This window comes from Phalacrocorax carbo, chromosome 2 (assembly GCF_963921805.1).
Source record: "Phalacrocorax carbo chromosome 2, bPhaCar2.1, whole genome shotgun sequence".
Taxonomy (NCBI): Eukaryota; Metazoa; Chordata; class Aves; order Suliformes; family Phalacrocoracidae; genus Phalacrocorax; species Phalacrocorax carbo.
This window is the reverse complement of record NC_087514.1, coordinates 109,420,624-109,442,348: the sequence shown is the minus strand read 5'-3', so window position 1 is coordinate 109,442,348 and position 21,725 is coordinate 109,420,624. Positions and strand designations below refer to the sequence as shown.

At 39.5% G+C, this 21,725-nt stretch overlaps 1 protein-coding gene across 4 annotated transcripts in view; it reads right to left on the bottom strand.

Annotated features, from left to right (window-relative positions):
* The window catches only part of TPK1 (thiamin pyrophosphokinase 1), a 308,752-nt gene that overhangs the window by 104,331 nt on the left and 182,696 nt on the right, over positions 1-21,725 (bottom strand). For all 4 annotated transcript variants that reach the window (XM_064443817.1, XM_064443814.1, XM_064443816.1 and 1 more), the window contains one exon: positions 5,347-5,493. In XM_064443817.1, the coding sequence (XP_064299887.1) occupies positions 5,347-5,493 (147 nt within the window). The remainder of the gene's footprint in view (positions 1-5,346; positions 5,494-21,725) is intronic.

Genomic DNA, 21,725 nt, shown 5'->3' with positions numbered 1-21,725 from the left:
AGACGTATTTATCAAAGAACAAGAAGCTGTATATTTGTGAATTCCATAGACACTCAAGTCCATAGACATTCAAGTGACCTACAAGGAGCCTGAGGCAGAGGCTCACTGCTTTGTTAACTAGATTAAGTTACAAGAGTGCTCTCTGAGAGCAGATACCAAACAGGAAAGACAGCATTTCAGGACAGTCAATATTCTAAGTGCTAAATATACATTTAAATATTTTGTTTAAATATTAAATATATGTTTAAACCCCTTCCTTGGCAACTGGGACCTTTTTGCAACTGAATCAATCCACAAAATGTATGAACAATACAGGAAAAGAAGACATTAAAGGTTATCCCCAAATTTCCAAATTACAAAGTTACCCCCCAGAAGAGGTACGCTCACTAAGGATTTTCTCCTCTGAGTGCCAGTGCAGGTCAGATCTGCTTCTTACACATATGAGGTGGTACAGAACTGAAACTCATTCTTGAAGTTCCTGCAAAATTCAGGGAGTTGGCTGCCAGAAGAAAACTCAGAAGTTGAAGGTATATACCCTGAACTTCCCATTAAACTTTACTCTACAAGCATGGACACATAGCAACCCAAATAACATCGACATAGAAAATTGCAGCAACAAACTCCAGTCAATTTTCCAGTCTTGTACCTTCCCTCACTTATATCTATTGTAGAGTCCTCATCTAGGAGCAGATCTCCGTGCCTAGTCACTGCACCGGCATCTGTAAAACAGTTCATGCAGTAGTCTCTGGACCTCAAGCCAGCTGACACAGCACTGCAAATATGCATATGCTGTTCTCTCTTGTCCCCAAGATAAGGTGGTCCCCTCCAAAAGCTTAGTAAGCAGTTACTGGGCTGTGCTAATGCCAAACTGCCCAGGCACTGCAAAAAAGATAGCTGGCTCACACTGAAACTGTGCTCAGGATCACACTAACAAATTAGCTGCACAGCCTACTGTATGGCAGTATTTATGTTAATTAAGGGCCTTATTAATACTGTTGTTACTATTACCATAATACTATGTTCCACCTCGGTGCAGAACTGAGAATGTAATGGCATTTTATAAAAAACTAAATGAGCATCACAGTAGCCATTCAGAGAAGGATGTGGGCTTTATCCAATTTACAAACGAGGAGACCAAGATCAAAAACCTATACAATTTACTTCTCTTCAATGAAAAGGCAGTAAAGAGCCAAGAATAAGGGATGGGGCTCCTGATTCTTATTGGTCATATTTAGCTGCTGGACTGCTATCTGTGATGTTAAATTATTCATCATTTCTCACAGGGAAGGCAGGCGTGCACTCACAAGAAAAGCTGTGTGCAAGAAAAAGGATTACTGAAGTATTAACACACTTTTTCAAAAGAGTTAGCTAACTGACAAAAATATGCTGCTGTAACACATTTTCATGTATAGGTAGCAATTCTTCTCCCCTACATCCCAGGGCTGGAATCCTGCATGGGGAACACTGAACTGCTCAGTATAATGTAAAAGACAGGCCTCATTAACTCTTGGACATCTTCTCATTTCTTGGTCATAAATCCTATTACCTTGTATTACAAACTGCCATAAAACTCACAGATAAAAGATAATTTATGCTCAGTGTACAGAAGCTAATGTTTCTGTACTCCTGAGAAGCACACTACCAGAAAATGAGAAAGTATGTATGTGAAACCTTAAGCCATTCATACTGAGCATGGCTAGCATGATAAACACGACTCTAAGGGCCTAATGCTCTTCAGCCAGGCTAGATTCTAATGGTAATTGATATTACCAAAATTCCAACCGTAAAATGTATGGACTGTTGCATAAAATATCCTGCTTATAAAGAGTGATTACTCCTTATTAAGAATTCAGGCTTTCCTCCCTCCCCCACTTCAGAAAGAAATATGATGGCTATTCAGTACAGAGATACATTTTTTTTCTTTTTTTTTTTCTTTTTTTTTTTTTAAATTCCAATCATCACATTAGAAAATGCTTCAGAGCAAGCATCACCTCCTGGAATTCTTACACAGCCTCCCTATTTCCGACTCCTGTCCTAATTAGTGTTGCACGGTGCACAAAACTGAACAACCCTTGGAGTTGGCAAAAATCAAAGGCAGCTCAATTTCTTATTTGCTTTTTCTCTGAAGCAATTTAAAGTCTTTGGACTTCGGCACCGACATTAACTGTTTTGGTTATCTGCTCAAAGGAATATTTTGCTTTAATGAAGATTGAGCAAAAGATGCATTAAATTTAGGCTGTTTGTCTGAATTTTCCTTTCCCATTCAGATGAGAGAAAATATTTCACTGTCAGCTTACAACTTCTGTTGTTACAGACTATGCCCTCACTGCTTGGGCCCTTTCACAGGTGCACCTCGTTTCATACCTGCTTTCTTTTCTTAAATACTTGTTTAGGAATTTGACCTATACTGGAATTAATTTATCTAAATTTAGATACCTACAGTGTATACCTAGAGCTCAGCCTACTACCCAATTTCTCCATAGAGTCCACAGAGACAGACATTTATGGGGAGTAATTCTTCCCATCTTTTTTTTCTTTTCCACCTCTCAGCACAGTTGCTCCTTACAGCTCAGAAAACAATATGAGTTTACTTCCTTGTAGTTTACTTCACTTTCCTTGCCAGAACATTTTTCCCAATATACTTAAAAAAAACTTGCACTGTTTGTCCATCTATTTCCCAAGTGAGGCCTCAGTACGCAACATGCCAATTACCCTTACATTCAGTACTTGAATAATTTTATTGGCTGATGAAAAAAGGCTTTGTTTTCCTGGTCTTACTTGCTTGGTAGTCTGCAGTGGATTCCAGATCGGGCATTTTCCTTGCTGTCTTCCTCTTTCACCCTGAGACTTTTAGCAAGTCTATAAACCTGTTTCCTACAACACTGTGGACCTTTACAAGTGTGTTAAACACTGATATATTTCTTCTGCTGAACCCCTCTATATCAACATCGTAAAAATGTGAAATAACTCTCTTTCAAAGCAATTACTTAATAGATTTTATGGTGTACTTAGATATCTACTCACACAGTCCTCTTAGTTTCTGTGTAACTAACTAAATATTCAGCATCTTGACTTTTTATTCCCCTTCTTATCCTTCCTAGAGCTGTTTATAGGATTACTAGTTTCTGTGCTCTATCCAAATATTTTAGACTCTGCCTAGGTACACATGACAGGGAACCAATACTAGTCTCCCCGCTATAGTGAGCAGAAGGCTAATGTTATTTAAAAGCAAAGATATGGTTACATTTTGCTCATATATTTTATTCAAAGAATCCAATAAAGGTCACATTCTTCCTCCCCAAGAGAGAAAGGTTTCAGATCTACATTTCACAGAAAAAAGCATGATGCTTTTCACTTTATCATTTGCATTAGTATTTGAATCTCAAAACCTTGCTTCATTTGTTGCACAATTTCCAGACTTGCATTTCAAAAAGTCAGTGGGTCTCCTGCTGTGTTCAACTCCTACATACCTTGATTTTAAATTACAAAGGGGACAGGGGAAAGAAGAGAGAATGCCATTATTCTGGCTGTTTACAAGAGAAAAATATCACGCTGAACTCTGCATAAAAAAAGAGTACTTCCAAGTTTAAGATCCTCATTTCTTTCTGTTTATAAACTACTCACCTGACTTTTATCTGAACTATGCAGGATTAATATTATTATCTGGAGGTACCATGACAGTTGACTGAAGATGCTGGCAGTGACAAGTTTAAACCAACAATGAAAAGCAATTTTGTATCAAAGTTAGCATTAAGATTGTTTAAACAGCTTGCCCCCTATATCTGCCCTTTATTTCTGAATGCTAGAAACAGCCTGACGTTACAGAAGTCAGTTACTGGCAATGCAAAGTGACAGCCAGGAATCGCAGGGAAAAAAAATATCCTGTGGAACACTCTCTACCAACAAAAAAGTATTATATGCTTCTCGTACAGCATTATTAGGAACAGCACATAAAGATGTTTCCAGCAAACTCAAACAATTAGCGGCATCTCATTTCTATTTAAATGCACAGATTATGATTTTGTTTTCAAGTAGCAAAGAGTTTAATTATTCTTTGAAGACTTTTCTAAAAGCAACCTTAGGCATAGAATTTTAATGCTAGTTATGGAAAAGATGAATGAAAAGAATTAAAAGTCTTTCCAGTCCAAGTAGGTGTTTTGTAAGCTAAATTGGGACTTCTCCATCTTATTTCAGCTTTTCACTATGTTCTTAAAAATATCCTAAAATTAACTTGCAGTGGTCAATGAAGTACTGCACCCACAGGTCAATTAGAAGCAAGTTACTCCTCACTTTCAGATTTTAACCACAGTTATCCTTTAGCCCTCTTTCCCCCTCACTCTGCTACCTCTATCCATTTAGCTGTGCAACTACTGATCACAGTCATTCCTCATCATACTGGCAAATGAGCTCCTGTGCCTTCTATCTTTCCTGCAGACACAGTGCTTCGAAGTTGTTAATACAGCATCTGCCCCTGTGGATTTAAATCTATAATCTCATAGAACCTTATTAATGCTTTTCTCAAATCACAATGAAGCATGTGTGGTGCAGGGTTTTGTCAAATTTATCTGTGAATGTTATTTATTTTAACGAAATAAGCTTTCCAAGATAAAATAGGAAAGTTAGCTAAGCTTCTAGAAACCCTAACATCAGGAAAAGATTTTTCCAAACAAATAAATGAATCACTCTTAGAGAAGACTCTTTGATGCTTAGATTTGCTGTTAATTTAAATCTTAGAAGCAGAAGCCCAGCAAAATCTTTTGTGTGTGTTGTTTTACGAATCAATAAATGGAATAACAGACCTGAAAACCCACAAAAATAATGCATCTTAAATAAATTCCCTCGTTGATGCTATCTGGATTTCCATCATAACGAACTATACCACTCAGACCACATAAGAGCTCTGCCTGACGTGTTTGTCAGGAACTCCCTCATATCTTACTCTTATGTCTTTCTTTTTTTGGTCTTACTGCAGACATCCTTATTGCTACTCAACATGCAAAAGGAATGTGTGCTAAATTTAAACTTACTGGAATCTAATGTAAAAGTTGTAATATATTTTTTATTTATAACCAAAATCCTCTATTTACTCAAATTCAGTTTTCATAGCTTTGGATTTCTATGTTCCTCCCCTTTTAAATAAATCTATCTGAACAAATTAAACACAATCTTTTCCAAGGCAGGAATGCAGAGCGTATCATTTGCTGTCCACTTCCCTGCAATATATTTTATATTTAGGCTCTAATCCTACAGAATATAATTAAGAAAACAAGCATTTAGTGGCGCAAGACAGGGTCAGGGTGCACGGAAGGTCAGTTTTATTATAAAGTAACTTTTCACAACACTTACAGGTTGAAGCAGGTAAATCAGTGAGCACTCCTGGATGACTATCACTGGAAAAGGAGTGATATTTGTTGCATGAAAAAGCGTTTCCACTGATGCCATTGTTTGGTCAAAGCGTCCTCCAAGTCCGCCCAAAGTCACAATCACATCAATCTAAAAGATAAGACAAAAGCAGACACCAAGAAAACTTTCAGGCATGATCTCTAGACCCTGAAAATCAACAATAAAATCACTGTGGTGAAAAAATAAAGAAAAAATAACTACTGACTATACAAAAGCAAATGTCAAATACAGTTATTTACTCCCATTACCGATAAATACCATTATGTGATTTTTGAGGCTGACTATTAAAGCTCAGTAAATTCATGGCCAACATGTGGTACTTTTAAAAAGGACATAACTGTTCTCCCTAAAATACAAGCCAGTCTTTGCAGGTACTTATCTGTCTGCCCTGAATATATAGAGCCTAAGATGTATCACTCCACATCTAAGCCCCTCAGCTAAGTGTGGTATATCTGAGCCTTAGCATATTTCATCCCCAGATCTTAACATCATTTCAGTATTATTATCCTCACCACTTACAGAGCGAATAAAGGAAATTTCAAGTTAGGGCCATTGTATGTCGTTCTTGTTCTTGCCACACAGCATTTTAACGTACAAGCAATCCCACTCAAGATTAAAAGTCTATTGAAGTAGGAGGTTCCACCCCAAGCAACCAGCACATCATCTCCCATATGGCGAGGGCCAGGAAAGGAACAGGAGCCCTCCCCTGTCCCAGTCCCAGACCTGAAGAGCACCACTTGACTGCTTGCAATAGGCCATGGAGTTGGACTGCTGTTGCTCAATTCTCTCACACTCCATCAAGCCTCTGAACACTTTATTTCCTATAAGCAGGAAGGGAGTATTTAAAAGCCTTGGTTAAGAGCTTTTGGGTCCTCAGATAAAAAGGTCACTGAGTGCAAAGTTATTATTATTATTACTTCCATAATGTGGATCAGTTGTGTTCAGTAATTGTATTTTAAAAAGCTATCACTGAGTAAGTCATATCTACAGCCCTAACACACTGCAGCAATAGAGTCTTTAGAAGCTGCCTCAACAATGGCCATCTGGTGAAGTTTCCAAGTTTATAGGGCTCAAGTCTATGGCCACTGTGATTACATGAAGTTTTACTCAACCCAGGAGCCACATAACGGTGCTCCGTGTATCTGGAATGATGTATTAATAGCATCAGTTTCTATTTTCATTACCAGGCCTAGGGCTTTACGATTCTTTTGAATATTGGTTTGCATGAAAATTAAGCTCTTTTCTTTCTGGTGAAGAATAATACCATGTTTCTCATCACCATCAGGAAAATACTTGAGAAGCCAGAGTAATAACAAACAGTGAAATGAGAAGAGACTGTCTTCTACTGCAGAGAACATGTATTTTCTGTGCAGATTACAGGTCACACAGACCTATTATACAAGCAGTAGAATATGAATGGTAGGAGAACCTACCCTTAAACAGGGGGCAAAACAGCAAAAGCTAAAGGCTAAGCTTATGGCTAAGCCGCAATACATTTTCCATTCTATTGATTCCAGTGTAGAAACAAACTACTTCTGTTTGACTGGTGATGACTGTGATTAAAAAAGATGGGTCAGCTATCTGAAAATAATATTACTGAAAACACCCACCCACAACAGTTCTCTACCAGTCAACTAGCAGTAAAAATGACCCCCACCCCAATGGAGACCATAGGGAAAATATGCTACATTAACCTAGAACCACAGGTGAACTTAAGGATCAGTGATCCACATATACGTTGCTTTTCTTGTGAGCAATGGGACTGAAGCTTAAATATTAGCCCAGCCCAGTCTTCAAAAAGCTGAGCAACTACTGTGTAGTTTCTTGTTATATATGTCTCACCATACATGAACTTGTTTGTTTTGGCTCTGACATTTTCTACAGATCAAAAGGTAAGAACGAAGGAAACACAGAGTTCCCTCTGACTTGTAATTAAAAAGATGCAATAACATTCTGAATGTGTCTTCTTTCTCTTGTAAAACTGTCAGCATGTCAGACAAATCCTGCTCTGTTATTCACACACGTGTACTTATCGTGAACTACAGGGCCTATCTGAAAAAATGAAGTGCTCACTGACTGCATCTTTTTGTGATAGAGATTGTCAGAGTACTGCAAGTTGAAGAAAAACATAACAATTTCTGTATTTTAAAGTATGACAGAAGTGATCCCGAAGTCCTACTCTATATTCAACAGCAACAGTACAGTGATCTTGTGGATTGGTGCCCAAAAAGTAAGAAAATAAAACCTATCTAGCATGGAGTAGATCTGTTGAAAAGGTATTCATAAAACAGAGGTTTGGGATTGTGGCATGTTGGGACAATGCTAATAAAGATATCTAAAAAAGGAAGTAGGTATTATTTAGGGTTTGCATGGATTGTGAAAAATATATGACAGGTACGCAAACAAACTCCGCTGGAGTTTGAGAGGAGCAGGCAGAAAGAAAAGCTAAAATTCTGCTCTTCTGCGATGGTTGACAGTCCTGCGTTTCACTGTATCGTCTGGGTAGCAGTGACAGGCATCCAGATACTGCAGGACTTTTAAAGCCTCTATTTGAAGGTCTAGGTATACACGTTTTTTATTTAACCAAAACACAGAGAGGCTAAGTCCAACAAAAGCCACAAGAGCCTTTTCCTCCTAAAGCTATCACCTCTGTTAAAAAAACCCCAAAGAACACAAAAATCACAAACTAACAAAACAAATCAGTTCCTTCCCTGCAATCACCGCTCCTCTTGCTCTGCCAAGCACTTAAGAAAATGGATGTGCCATGAAAGCACATACACAACTCTTGGTCATTCCAGAACCTAAGACAAAGTGAATATCAAAGCACAGGACATTTATATACCCCCGCGCTACAGACAGGAAAGGCCATTCATTTTTCTACTGTGATTTCCTGTATAACACAGACTACAGAATTATACTGTTACTGCTAATCAGCCCAGCAGGTAGCATTTGACTAACACACTGTACTTCAACTGAAATATCCATGCTTCACTTAAATGTCCTGTCACCAGTCCCCTTACACAATTTTTTTTCACACAGTGCTGTTCATTTCCTGAAAAAAGGATAAAAAAATCCTAAATAGCTACAAAGAAAAGCTTAGCTCATTGCAGCACAGTGTAGAGGGCACCATATTCTCTTAGACTATCTGTAACCTGACTTAAACATATTGCAAAACCTCTTTAAAACTGAGCAAGAAAGAGTTGCAGATCTAAGGGTGGGGTTATGTGATATTTAAATGATACATTGATACATAGTATCTCTTGAAAGAGTTTTAGGAGTCACTAACAAACAGCAGGTCAGCTGAAAGGAGAAGGGAAGCGTAAAGAAAGACTCTACCGGCAATTCAGGGATCTACTTCCTCCTCCTCCTCCCCTAGGCTGTAACTTAGAGGGCGCCACCACGTCAGAAAGAAGTTGCTCAGGTTCCTGCTTCCACTCTCACAGACTACTGAAACGGACAACTTGCTGTAAACTGTTTGCAGACTTGCTAAACACTACCTTTCTGTGAAAACTGGTCCAGATGACATTCCTCTTTCTGGTGTGGATGAGTTAAATACAAAGAAGATTTTCACTATATGATTGAGGAACAGGTATTTAAGGAAAAGCACAGGAAAGGAAAGGACACAGGAAGCTGGGATCTGCCTGTGGTGGGTGAAGAGTGCAGTATCTAGCTTAGTAATCTCAGCATTACCATGACATCCAGGAGTGAAGTCCAAGGCTTGAACTGAGAGCAAAGGATGCCCATTCTTTTCAAAACTGTGCTTGTTATCTCTGGTAAGAAATCCTCTCCCCAGGGTACAGGTAGGGCTCTGACCAGACAACTGAAAGGACTTTCTTCCACATGAGCTCAGTTTCAGCCAGACAACTTGCAAATGAATATGCCTAAATCTCAGAGGGGTGGGTAGGTGAATGGGAACACTCTTACTGACAACAACCAGTAGCACTGAATGAACCACAAAAAAGACCTGCCCTAAAGTAAAAAGGGAAGGCAACAGTAATCAAAATGCCATAAAAGCTCTGGAGTCACAAATAAACTTCCCTCCCTCTGAGACCATCCACTGCTAATACCTAAGATATTTCTATGCCAATTACAGGTCAGATATGTATCAGATTTGAACGTAGCTTCCTTTCATCACCTTCTCACTTCACTGATACCTTTTCACCTTTCACAGCCTTTCCTAATTTCCTACCATTCATAAGGCTATTCCTTTAATTTAAAATTTTGGAGGAATATGATATAGAGAATAAAATTATTGTAGTAACATGCATAGTATGTTTAAGTATACTATATGCTGCTATATATATTCTAGTATATTATATGCTGAAAAGCAAACAATTTAGTAGTAGTGTGAATGGTACATTTACTATTGCTTTATCGCTTTGACAGCGTATCAATTTTGACCAGTTTACAAGAATAGCATTTTTTTCTTCATAAGGCAATTTTATCAACTCAGGATGTGGTTTGAAAATCCAGATATATCCTTTCTGGTCTCTGCATCAGCTTCTGTACTGAAGACTTTAGAACACAGCAGCACTTTCCTTGATAATGAATGAGCCAGAGTAGATTTCAGCTCATTCTCCCATAGCTGTATTAGAGCTCTTGTCCTGGCCAGATCACTGTCATTTTTTTGTATCATCCACAAAACTGCAATGTAAATTTAATGAACTATTAAAATCCCACAACCCAATACTGATTATATAGCAAGATATTGTCCATTTTAGTTGATTATACTGACTCTCTAGCTCAGCATTTTTCATAAAAGGTATAGCATTCATTTCCTACAGGAATGATATGCCCAGCCACATAGCAGTATCTGAACTTTGCTCAGGTATAATTCTCTTTACTCTAGCCAGAATTTGCTCATTGCTTCAGCCATCTGATTCTTCATGGGAACAAGAGCTCTCAGCCGAAGGCTGCCATCCTGCCTGTGTACCTGAGATGACAACCTTCAATCAGCTACATCGTCACCTCACTGATTCCACTAATCTTTATATTACATTGTTCCAGCTCCTTCACAAAACATTTCTTGCTTCTTATGGCCATTTTCTTACATCTTCTCCCAAGTGCTTTCACTATTTGTAACCCTTTTTATTTCAAATAGGAGGCTAATTCTTTCTACTAATGATAACGAACATGCAGACAGATTGGATTTGTCTGATTAAAAAGGGAAAGATAATCTTAAAATCCAGTCACAGATTTGAGTAGTTGGAAACATTTTAATCTTGGTTCTACTATTGACTTGTGTTTATATCTCTGGTCAAATTACTTGATTTCATTTCAGTGCTTTGGCTTTGCTCTCTCCTGCAGGTAAATGGAATGTTTGAGGGTGTATATAACATCATCTGGCATAAATTTTGTCGAACGTAAACTTCATAACCATTGACTTTATTCTTTCTTACTTACAGAAATCTAATCTACAAAATCCACGTGAACTGCTGGACCCCAAGCGATCTGAATTTGACTGCTTGCTCTTGTGCTGAATATTCCTGTATGACCTTGATCAAACAGTACTCCAGCCTCAGGTAGAGTAGGGACAGCAATAACTCCCGCTCTGCTACTGCCGGTCAACTGGAGTGCAGCTCTACAACTTGTGCTGCGTGTGAGATCAGGGTCATTGGAACTCCTTATTGCCTCAGATTTTCTGAGTGAAGGGCTTGTCCCTACTCCAGACTGTTACCATGCTTGTTGTAAGTAGGCAAGAGTGCACTAGAACTCTTAGAGCAATCTGTTCACTGAGGCTTGGAGGAAAAATATGTGCTGGTTTTGACCCTGACACATTTATTCTGTGCATGAACAAGGATTCCAGGACTATCAATCATGTGCTTCCTGAAAAATCATAAAATCTTCTGATCTTTTAAAACAGTATGAAAAAACATTGACAAGCATCAGGCTAACCTTTCTGTTCCCACAGCTGAACCACTGTGATCCACAGCGCATATTGCAGTATTACCCCCATGGAAACGTAAAACCAATCACTGTAAACTATCATATCCCTATGAAAGCAAGCCCTGGATTTGTATTAGCAGCAATGCAAGACGCCCTAAAAAGATTATGCTAAAATGGTCTAGAAAATCTCTTTAACAATCTCATATCCACTCGCATCTAGTGCCAAAAGCTGTGTTTGGCACATGCTGTGTTTTTAATCTCTTCGTATATTGCCTCCAGGAGTAAAAAATGGAAAGCCAAACTAACTAAAAACTCCCATCAATTAACAACTCAAGGGAGGAAAAAAAAGTGATCCTATCTTCTTCAAGAGAATCTGTTTGTTGTGAGCTTTGTATTTCACAGTTCACGTAACACTGTCTGTCAGTCTTTACTGAAGTAGCCTTCCTTCCCCTCCCTCCAACATGTTTCTATTTTGTCCCAAGATCAGCAGGACAACACAACTACAACCTACCACTTCCCTGTTAGAAGGACCCCCATCCCACCGTGCTGACGCTTGTCATCCCACACTCCTCAACTAGAGCCATCCCGCAGCCCATTCTGAAGGTTAACCCAGTCCCGCAGGGTCAGCAGGTGGGAAGGGCGCTGCACAGGGAAGAGACTCTTTGCTGTGAAGTCTCCCTAGAATGCCTCCATTATTCCCTCAAAGCAGTAAAGATCACAATCCAGATCAGGGAGCCTTGCCTGTACCGTGGCTCCTGCTTCAGCATGCTGGCAGAAAGACAGTCCTGTACAGGAAGGTCCCTGGGTACTTAGGACCTGATGGATCAGAGACACTAATTCTGCCTGCTAGCCTGCAAACAGGATATATGTCTCAGGACACATATCAATGAGAGTGTGTGCGCCTTTGCACACCTGCATGAGCCCTGACAATGTCTCTTTGATTTCCTTTACAGTCCTGTGGTAGGTTGGCCTTGGCTAGCAGCCAGGCACCCACCCCAGCCACTCTCTCACTCCCCCTCAACAGAACAGTGGGAGAAAATAAGATAAAAAAACTCATGGGTCGAGACAAGGACAGGGAGATCATTAATTACCAATTACCACCACAGCCAAAACAGACTCGACTTGGGGAAAGTTAATTTAATTTATTGCCAATTAAAAATCAAGTTAGAGAGTAAAGAAAGACAATACTAAAACCACCTTTCCACCACCCCTCTTATTCCCAGGCCCAACCTTACTCCTTCATTCCTGACTCCTCTATCTCCCCCCTCCCTGATCGGCGCAGGGCAATGGTGGGGCTGTGGTCAGCCCATACCATCCCCTCTCTGCCTCTCCTTCCTTCTCATGTTGTTCCTCTGTTATAGTGTGGGGTCCTCTACATGGGGCTCCTGCCAAGAGCCTGCTCCTGCATGGGCTCCTCTCCACAGGCTGCAGCTTCCACCTGCTTTGGGATGGGGTCCCTCCATGGGCTGCAGGGTGGATACCTGCCCCATCATGGGCTTTCCACAGGTGGCAGCTCCCTCAGAGACACCCACCTGCTCCGGCGGGGGCTCTCCAGCGGACTCTCTACCAGAGGGGAACCGGGGGTGGCTGGAGCCCCTCCTCCCGCTCTCCCCTCGGGGCTCGCAGGGCTGTTTCTCCCTCTTTTCCCCTCACCCCTCACTGCCGGGCAGCGTCTGCCCTGCCCTGGCTGCGCTGTCCCCGAGGCGCGGCGCTGGCCGTGCCCTGCAGCCCCCCCCCAGCACCTGGGCATACAAACCCAACTACAAATCCCTAATTCAGCCTAATAACCCTCATCACTTAACTCATTATTATTTCTGCTTCTCTAGAAGGCTGAGAAAAACAGAATAAGTGTCTCACTCGGCCACAGAGCTCCCTTTCCTTTCCCACCACACCTTCATGTGGTTTTGTTCCAGCTCCTGCTCTGACACTGTTCTGGGACTACTTGGAAAGTCTACACAGGAGGCTAAACAAACCTGTGGCGTTTCAAGTCAATGGGGTAGATTTTCTGTAGACAAGGGTCGCTATATGAAATGCTCTGCCAGCAGCCCACAGGCGCTTATACCCAGAAGAATAGAGAAAGCCAACTTCAGCACTATGAGAGGTCAGATCTTTTCCCGTGGCTTCCTGAACCAGATGCATACTTTCTTTAAAACTTATTTTCTGCCTGTTTTTATTTCCATTCTGTCACGTTAAATTTATGTATCAAATTTTAAGGAAAGAATCATAGATTTTTAAAAGGGAAAAATTCTGTGCAAAATACAGAAAAGGAATTTTTAAAATCTGAGTGATGCTTTTTTTTTTTTTTTTTTTTTTACTTTTCTGAGTAAGAGTTAATGGCTCAGGTGCTTTCCCTGCATATCTTAACATTTAGCAATGAAGTCTGTATAAATGCCACCACAAACAATGCGGAGCTGCAGGGTACCCTCGCCTTCCTGCAGCAGCATCACGGAGGAGGTAAGGCCGAAAGAGGCGTTTGTGCCTAACTAGGATGAGACATTAGCTCTGCTATTTAAAAAGTTTAAACTTGGGTTCACGCAGGTCTGAAGATCTCCCAACAGGTCCCATCAGAACAGTAATATTTTCGGCTGGTCTGAACATTAATCTTCATGATGAACAAGGGGATAATAGCCTGTCGTATTATACTCAAGGGACAGATATAAGACCTGAAACTAAAGATGGAAAATTCCTCCCATGTCTCTCAGGCCCTATTCTGCAAATGGTTCCTTTTTTGAGTGATTTCACTGAATACTTGGGCAGTACAGAATTATTATTTTATTTTTGTATGGAAGTGCAGATTTGCAGAAAGAAGTCTTGAATTTATACATTTGTTTCTAAGAGGCTGGAGATACTGAAGGAAGTAGGTTAGGATCTTGAATGCCAATTTTCCTTTTCAGAGTAGGTTCAGTATTTATAGATGGTAAGCTAAACATAGCCTGAATAATGTCAGCTTACACCCACTACAGGATCTCTTTCATTTTTCTACACTGTCCTCTAGACCATATAAATTTAGCCATGCACTTAAAAAGAAATGAAGCATGATTTCTTAAACTGGAGGCGCTTGTGAAGCTGTAAACATTTTATGCTCACATCTATTTTGCACAAAATATTGAACTTTAATTGTTTGGTGCTTAGTTGTTCAGTTGTTTAAAAGGGAAGCTTGATGGGTTTTTTAGGCAAGTTGAAGAGACCATCCCCCAAGTCTCCTCCTTAGCAGTGACAAAGTCAAATTAAAAGGTAGCTGATGAAAAAAAAGAGCAGTGTGAGCATCAGAACTAGCAAAGCCTGGTTGCCAGTGCAGCTCTGCTATGAAGACCCTTCAATCCCTACCTCTTGAGCTTGTGCTACTGCCTTTTTTTACAGTGGGAATACTGTAGGGGCCTTTCACGTATTACCAGGCTGCCTCACTTTCACAATATTTAAGAAGGGTTAAATTACTTTAAGCCCCTCCACCCCTTCTTGAGCACTGCTGGTGTCAGCCAAGAGGTCCGGAGTTAAAGGTCAGGGAAAGCCAAAGGACTGCAGTGAGGCCTCAGGGCTACGGGCTAAGCCATTTCTACGTAGCACCAGCCACACACTTTTACTTTGCAACAGTCTTAACACCTTCCTTGCCCCTCTACCCCCAATACTCCTTTCTAGGTAAGGAAAAGAAAAAAAGAAAGACTCACCACAGCTTCAAAAGATTTGACCAACACTACAATTTCACTGTTTCTCTTGACTGTTCAAAGGCCATACAATGGTACAAAAAGGGGGAAAATGTCATGGGGATCGGGGAGGGGGGCGGGCAGGGGTAGGGAACCAAACCCAAGGAAAACCAGCAAGGAAACATTCTTATATGCACTACTTCAGTTAAGTAAGTTTTCTTGAACAGGATAAAAAAAGAAGCCACATAAAAAGGTTATTTTGTTGATTTCACCTACTGCTCAAAGGACTGGATCACTGCAGTTTATAAAGTTATGAAACTGTTCTCTCTAAAGCCAGTGTTTCTATACTCACAGATGTAGTAAACTGCTAAAGGTCTTTACGAAACTATCTCAGCAATAGCCAAAAACCTGTCATTCATCCTTGACAAGCATCTCAGGGAGAAATCATATTTGAGATGTAAAAAAACGCCCTGTTATAATCTGCAGTTAAAATTTACTGTACCAGCACAATTTTCTTAACATGCTTAATTATAAAGATAAACTTATGTCCCATAACTAAACAGAATTTCATTAAAATACTCGTAACTTATGGGAGATTTCATAACACCACAGTATTCATGTGTCAATCAGAAAAAGAGTAAACCAAGTTATTTAGGAAAATTGCAGGCAACAAACTGAGCTCTCAGTCCTTGAACTGCAGAGAAATTCCTGGTGTCAAAACCTATGGCTGTTCAAGATGTCTTGCTACAACATCCACCTCCAAGACTCTGTCAATGCAAGCACGGCAGTCTTAGGAGAACAGTGGTCTGTCAGTGTAGCCCGACCACTTTCACAGCATGGAGGCAGTTATATCAACTATAGCTACTATCAGGGAAGCCGTGCTCCTGTAAAGCAGAAGGGGCTGGAGGGGGGAGGAGAATCACCTCTCCTATCAAAAATAGTTATGAAGAGGACAAAATTGGTGGTTACAAAGGGAACAGTAAATTGGCTGTAGTCACCTCACATTTTCTGTTTCAAATATATTTAGCCTTAGTGACTAAGTTGAGAGAACAGTAGCTGGACTCCTTATTAGCTTTCACAGTCTTGTTAATGAGCGTATCTTTCATCTCTCCCATCCCCTGAACTGCCTAAATAAACAGTATTTTCCCCCCTTGTTCTTTCCCTCCCCAAAGCTTGATGTTTATCTTTTTTAAACAAACAAAAATTAATGCATTCTCCAGAAATGCCACTGTTTCTGCCTTTTTCCTTTAAATTATCTTCATAGACCAAATACAAGACCCAGCAGAGTATACAAGGATTACATAAGAAAATTTCTCAGTGTATGTGCACTGTGTTCTTGCAGACACCCATTTTGCATTAAATTATTCTAACACAATGATATTCAGTGTGTCCTGATGCCCACAGCTATAGTGGAACCGGTAGACAGGCTGCTTCCTTCACAGGAAATTAGGGTGTTTCTCTTTGGGAGCTGGCAAGTTTTGATACCGTGTATTACAAGAAATATACTTTGCCATACCTTTACAATAGGAAGCCTTAAAATAATTCAGCAGTAGGAAAGATGGGGTAGATACTGCATTCCTGGAAGGTGAATTTGGACCTTAGACTCAAAACAGTCAGCACTCAAGGATATGTCTGTACACCCTATTGGAGGGATTTACTCCTGTTGAAAGGTATTATGAAATTCTACATTTTAGAAGTGGGAATTAACAGGAACCACTTTAGATCCATCTGTTTCTTTCTGACAGGGAAGCTTTATGAAGAGGATTACTATTAGTAACTCATGAAAATCTTTTGATACACCACTTCACAGTACAGAAACCTTTTCATTACACTTATTTAACTTCCCCTAAAGTATCTCATTTGCATTTTCTATTCTCCTCCTGTGAGGCATTAAGAAGAAAAACCCAACAGTCCGACAAAAACTAAACACGTTCACTCTTAGCCCTGCCTCCTACTTAGAATTTGGAGATAGAGCTACAAAGTTCACAGTCCTTGTAAAAGCTTCACACTCCAGCTCCATGCCAGCTTTGGTATCTTCCAGACGGCCGCTCCCCTTATTTATGGTATGTAGTTACTTCCCTCTTCCCAGATGCTAGTAACAGCCTGTCCTCTTTCCTAGGCCTTCCTTTAAAAGCCATTCCCGCTACTGTTCTTGGTCCCCAAAAGTGAAAATGAGTAGTGATCTGACATGAAATTACCAACTACTAACATGAGCAGCAAAATTAGGAACTGAAGCTGATATATTTACTGTTACAAAAATGTCACGTCATCAGGAATAACCTCAACTGATAGAAAAAACCAAAGTTAAGCCAAACAGAGCCCAGCAGTTGCAGTAACCCATTCTATGTGGAACTGCTCTGTATGTAAAAAAATATTCTCTTTTAAAGTATTTTCTTATTTTACTTTTAGAGTATTTTCTGTTTTCCTTCAGGGTCTTTTAATTTGCATAAAGACAAACCAGAAAGAGTGCTGTTTGAACTCAGCATAGCTGAAGGTGGTACAAGAACATCACTTCATTGTCTTCAGCACTTTATAAACACAGGACTTCACTAACATTATGTTTAGGTTAGCCTCCCTCAACAGAAAAGAAAGTGGACTGATTTCACACTTTCTTTAAAAGGGCAAAGAGACGAATGCTTGCATTCACTTAAAAGAAGTAATATCCTAGACTGCTGACAGACTGTACCTTTAAAGTGTAATTTTAAAATTGAAATGTTAATACAGTATCCTTTTACTGCAAAGGGTTTTTAGGAAAAGCTGGTTTGGATTTTTTCACTTCTTCATATTGACACTGATGCTTTTATCAATTTAAACACACTAACATTAAACCACTAAAAGGCATGTAGGTTTCAATAAACTTCATTTTTTATATCTTCAGCCCATATAACTGAATGAGCTGCTTTAACTTTTTTTAAGCAGAAAAGATAATAAAGTTAAATGAAAAGTCCCAGAGCTTAGTTTTAAGACCAAATGGTATTTTAGATGAAACAGTTAAAGAAAGCAGAGTTTGTAACTCTGAGATAAAGATAATGGCTTAAATCTATCTTTACATTATGAGGATTCTTCTTGGAGCTGCATAATTGATAAACACACTTCCAATTCTTGCTGGTGCGAGCTGCGATAAGCTGCCTGTGAGTCAGACCAGGGACACTGCTATGGAAAGAGCACTTGATGAAGACTGGGAATTGGAGGATCATCCCCAACTGTACCACTAGAATGCGGGGAACTGTGGGCAAGTTGCTTCTATATTTTTGCTTTCTGATCTGCAAATCGAAGATAATAATGTTCACTTTTAATGCAAGATCTGTTGATCTCTAAATAAGGGATATTGCAAGCATGACTATCATTTTGCCACTGAGTTGGTGTCTTGAAATAGCTTGTGTTACAAGAGAGAAAATTAAGAACAGAAAATAGTAGCAGACAGAAATTACTGTAAATAAGTTTACTTGAAGTTCTTGCAATAAAGAAAGGGAAGTACTCACATAACCACAGAATGGGTAAAATAGTGATTAAAGCAGTAAAGCAAAATGTGCATACCTAAGTGTTCCATAGACCATAAACAACGTAAAAGAAACACAAGGCAGAAATAAAGACAGAGTTATTAAGACATTAAAAAAGCATCTCATAGCTCCAGGAAGGTATCCTGCCAGAAAATTTGTGCATTTCTATAGATACATGCATGTGTGTGCATGCATACTCACAGTCATGCAGAAAGAGAAATATCTAACAGCCTTTAGGTTGGAAAGAAACTTCAGGAGTCAGATTCTGTTGGTGTTACTTCACTGCTTCACCCATCCAATACAATCCAATTCACAAATGAATTAGGGCTGTGGAGAGGGAAAATTAAGACTGATTCTATCTTGCACATATAAAGGGTACTGCTTGTTCTAACAGTCACTGCAGTATGTAATTATAAATACATATAATTAGGTGACTGGGATATCACAAAATGACCGAAATGCTACTTTCTGCATGACTTGGCTATGCAACCAAAATATGCAATGTAAACCAGAAGTGGATGACCCTGAGGATTCAGAAACTATTCTAAGAGTTTTTATTTGAGACATAAGGAAAAAGCAATTAGGAATTTGTCTAATTATTCTAGAGGACAGAATTACTGCTGTTTATATCTAACAAGGAGTTCAAGAACGAACAAGGTTTTTCTCCCAGATTTGTGTCTCAGTTGACCATCAACTCCAATTGCATCTTCCCTTGTGGTAAAGGCATTTCTAGGGCCTCTTCTCAAACTGAATTTCCAACAACCAGTAAAATCTAAACTAACTTTGCAGCCTGCTCTCCACTGGGGGCACTGAGAGTCTGTTTCACCTTTACTCCCACTCTTAAGAAAGCTGTTCAACATGATTGACTTTCAGTACTCTGTTCCTCCGTTCAAAAGTTATTTGTCCAAAAGCTATTTGGGTGAGCAGAAAGGAAGAGAAGGAGGAGGATGGACATGCAGAGACATGGAAAGTAGATTACACAATCTTAATTCCTTTGGAACAAAATATTGCCCCTATACACTCATGTGAGCTCCAAAACCTCCTTGACACAGACCTTCCATGGAGGTGACTGATAGTAGAAATTTTATCCATTCAGTATAGCAGATAAATGATAAATTATTCTCTAACCAACAGAGAAAGGAACATCTGTTTCAAATACCTCAGCTTCTTACAGTTGAATCACATCCAGACAAACTATATCACAGGATTGTGGATCTATGGTATGCATTGGATGTAATTAATTTCCTGTCTTAATGCAATGGTACTCAGAAAGAGGAGCAAACACAGCATGACTGTGGTATCAATTTTTTTTAAAGATACTAAAGAGATACTTTCCTTGTTTAGTAGCTTCAACTAAAAATGATGGGGAAACAGATTTGTAGTACCTCTTTGTCATATTCCTTTTTGACAAGTGCTCCGGGTAAGCTGGACAGAGTGGGTAAAAATCAAAGCTGGAGACATATACATTTTTTTCCTGGAACCAGGAACTAATATTCCACCTAGTTAATACTCTCAATTAAAAGGAAAGCTTTTATAATGTTTTTTTTTTCCAGAAGGAAAAAACCTCACATTGTAACATACAAGTTTGTACTTCAGGCCAAAAACACAAATGCAGATGAAGAACCCCTTCTCTATCCACTTCTAGTTTTCAGACCCTGGACCTTCCTCTCTTCTCGGCTGTACTTCCCAGGTGACCAGCTTTCTTCTCTGATGAAATCTGCATTCTCCTCAAAGATTTTAGATCTATGGCTTAAACAAGTCTGTTTTCTTACTACTTGACATTTTTTATGCAAGAATGTTACCCATAAATATGCCTAACTCAAGTGCAAATTTAGGTATTTAAAAAGGCTAGAGTTTCAGAGGAGCCAAGGGATTGCATTCATAAACTGAGGCCAATATACGTTGCAAGTGCTCAGAATCTCTGTGTTACTGGGGGACTAGGCATCCAGCTAAGCACTGCATTGTCAGGGCATCCAGAAGAATCACTAAGCCTCCTACTAATGAATTGTACCTAATGCTTCTGAACAAAGGGCAAATTGGAACCCAAACAGGTAATTTATACAATTGTGATAGAGTTTTGGGTTCCATTTGCTTATGTTTAACATATTTGTGTAAGTTGAACCAACGAAGTTCATGAAACTCCTTATGTCAGAAAATGCAGAAGACCAAAAATAGAAATGTATGCTTTAGCTAGTGTGCATGAATCAGCTGATAGCATCTTATTAGGTTTTATGGAAGAGACACTGCAAGCAAGAACTAGCTAGGATTTAATGAACACAGTACTTAGTTTTAGAAAACACACCTGTGTTACTTCTTGCACTTCTGAAAAACTCAGATTGTATTTAAAGCACATATTACATATAAAAGCATGAAAATACCACTGAACTGAAATCTTAGGTTTAGTGCATTGGCATGAACTCTACACAATTACTGCAATTACACTCTGGCTTGTACTTTACAAAATATCATCAAAGATTACAATGCAGTGTCCTTTAGCCAACTTAATAGGGCTTTACCTATGAGAGTGATCAAAGAATTCAAAGTTTTACAAATAGGCTACTTATTGTTGAAACACATCTGTAGATGTCATGTTCCCATTGCTCTTATTTTAATCACACATTGATTATTCATTACAAAACCTCTTGTGACAGCTTAAAAAAACAAATCCCTCTGTAGCAACGGCTGGGATTTGATGATGAACCAAATCCAGGAAACACTCAAGTACTCCTTCATTCTAAGGGTAATTTTGTTAAGAGGGAGACAACTTACTTGCCAAAGTCAAAACAAATCCTACATGTAGGTGGCTCCTCTGTTCTGACAGGGCTCATTATCATTCCTGTCCTAGATGGCAAGACACCCCTCCTTGCTGTTGTGATGATAAACTGTAGGGGGGAAAAAAACCCCTATCATATAAAGAGTTTCCTGGCTCACAGCCAGACAGATAAGAGAAGTGTATGGAGAAACCCTCTCATCTCTGTCTACAGTGATAGGGGAAAAAAACCTGATGAACAACAGTATGTATTGACGGCAGAAAGAGACACAATTGCAGATGGGCATTGTGCAACAGCACTCTGAAATGACCCATGGACATAGATTTCCTTTAGAAGATCAAGACATTTCAAAATAGCTTAAGCAAAACCTCATTATTTATCAGCCTGGAGTGAGGAGAGAAGAAAGAGGGAGTGGTATCGGCATTTCCATCTCTTGCTGCTTTGTTGGAGTACCGTGATCTCAGGAAGTCAGGCAACTTTCCTATCCTGCTACAATGAAAATGGGAAAAGAGGAGGTTTACGCA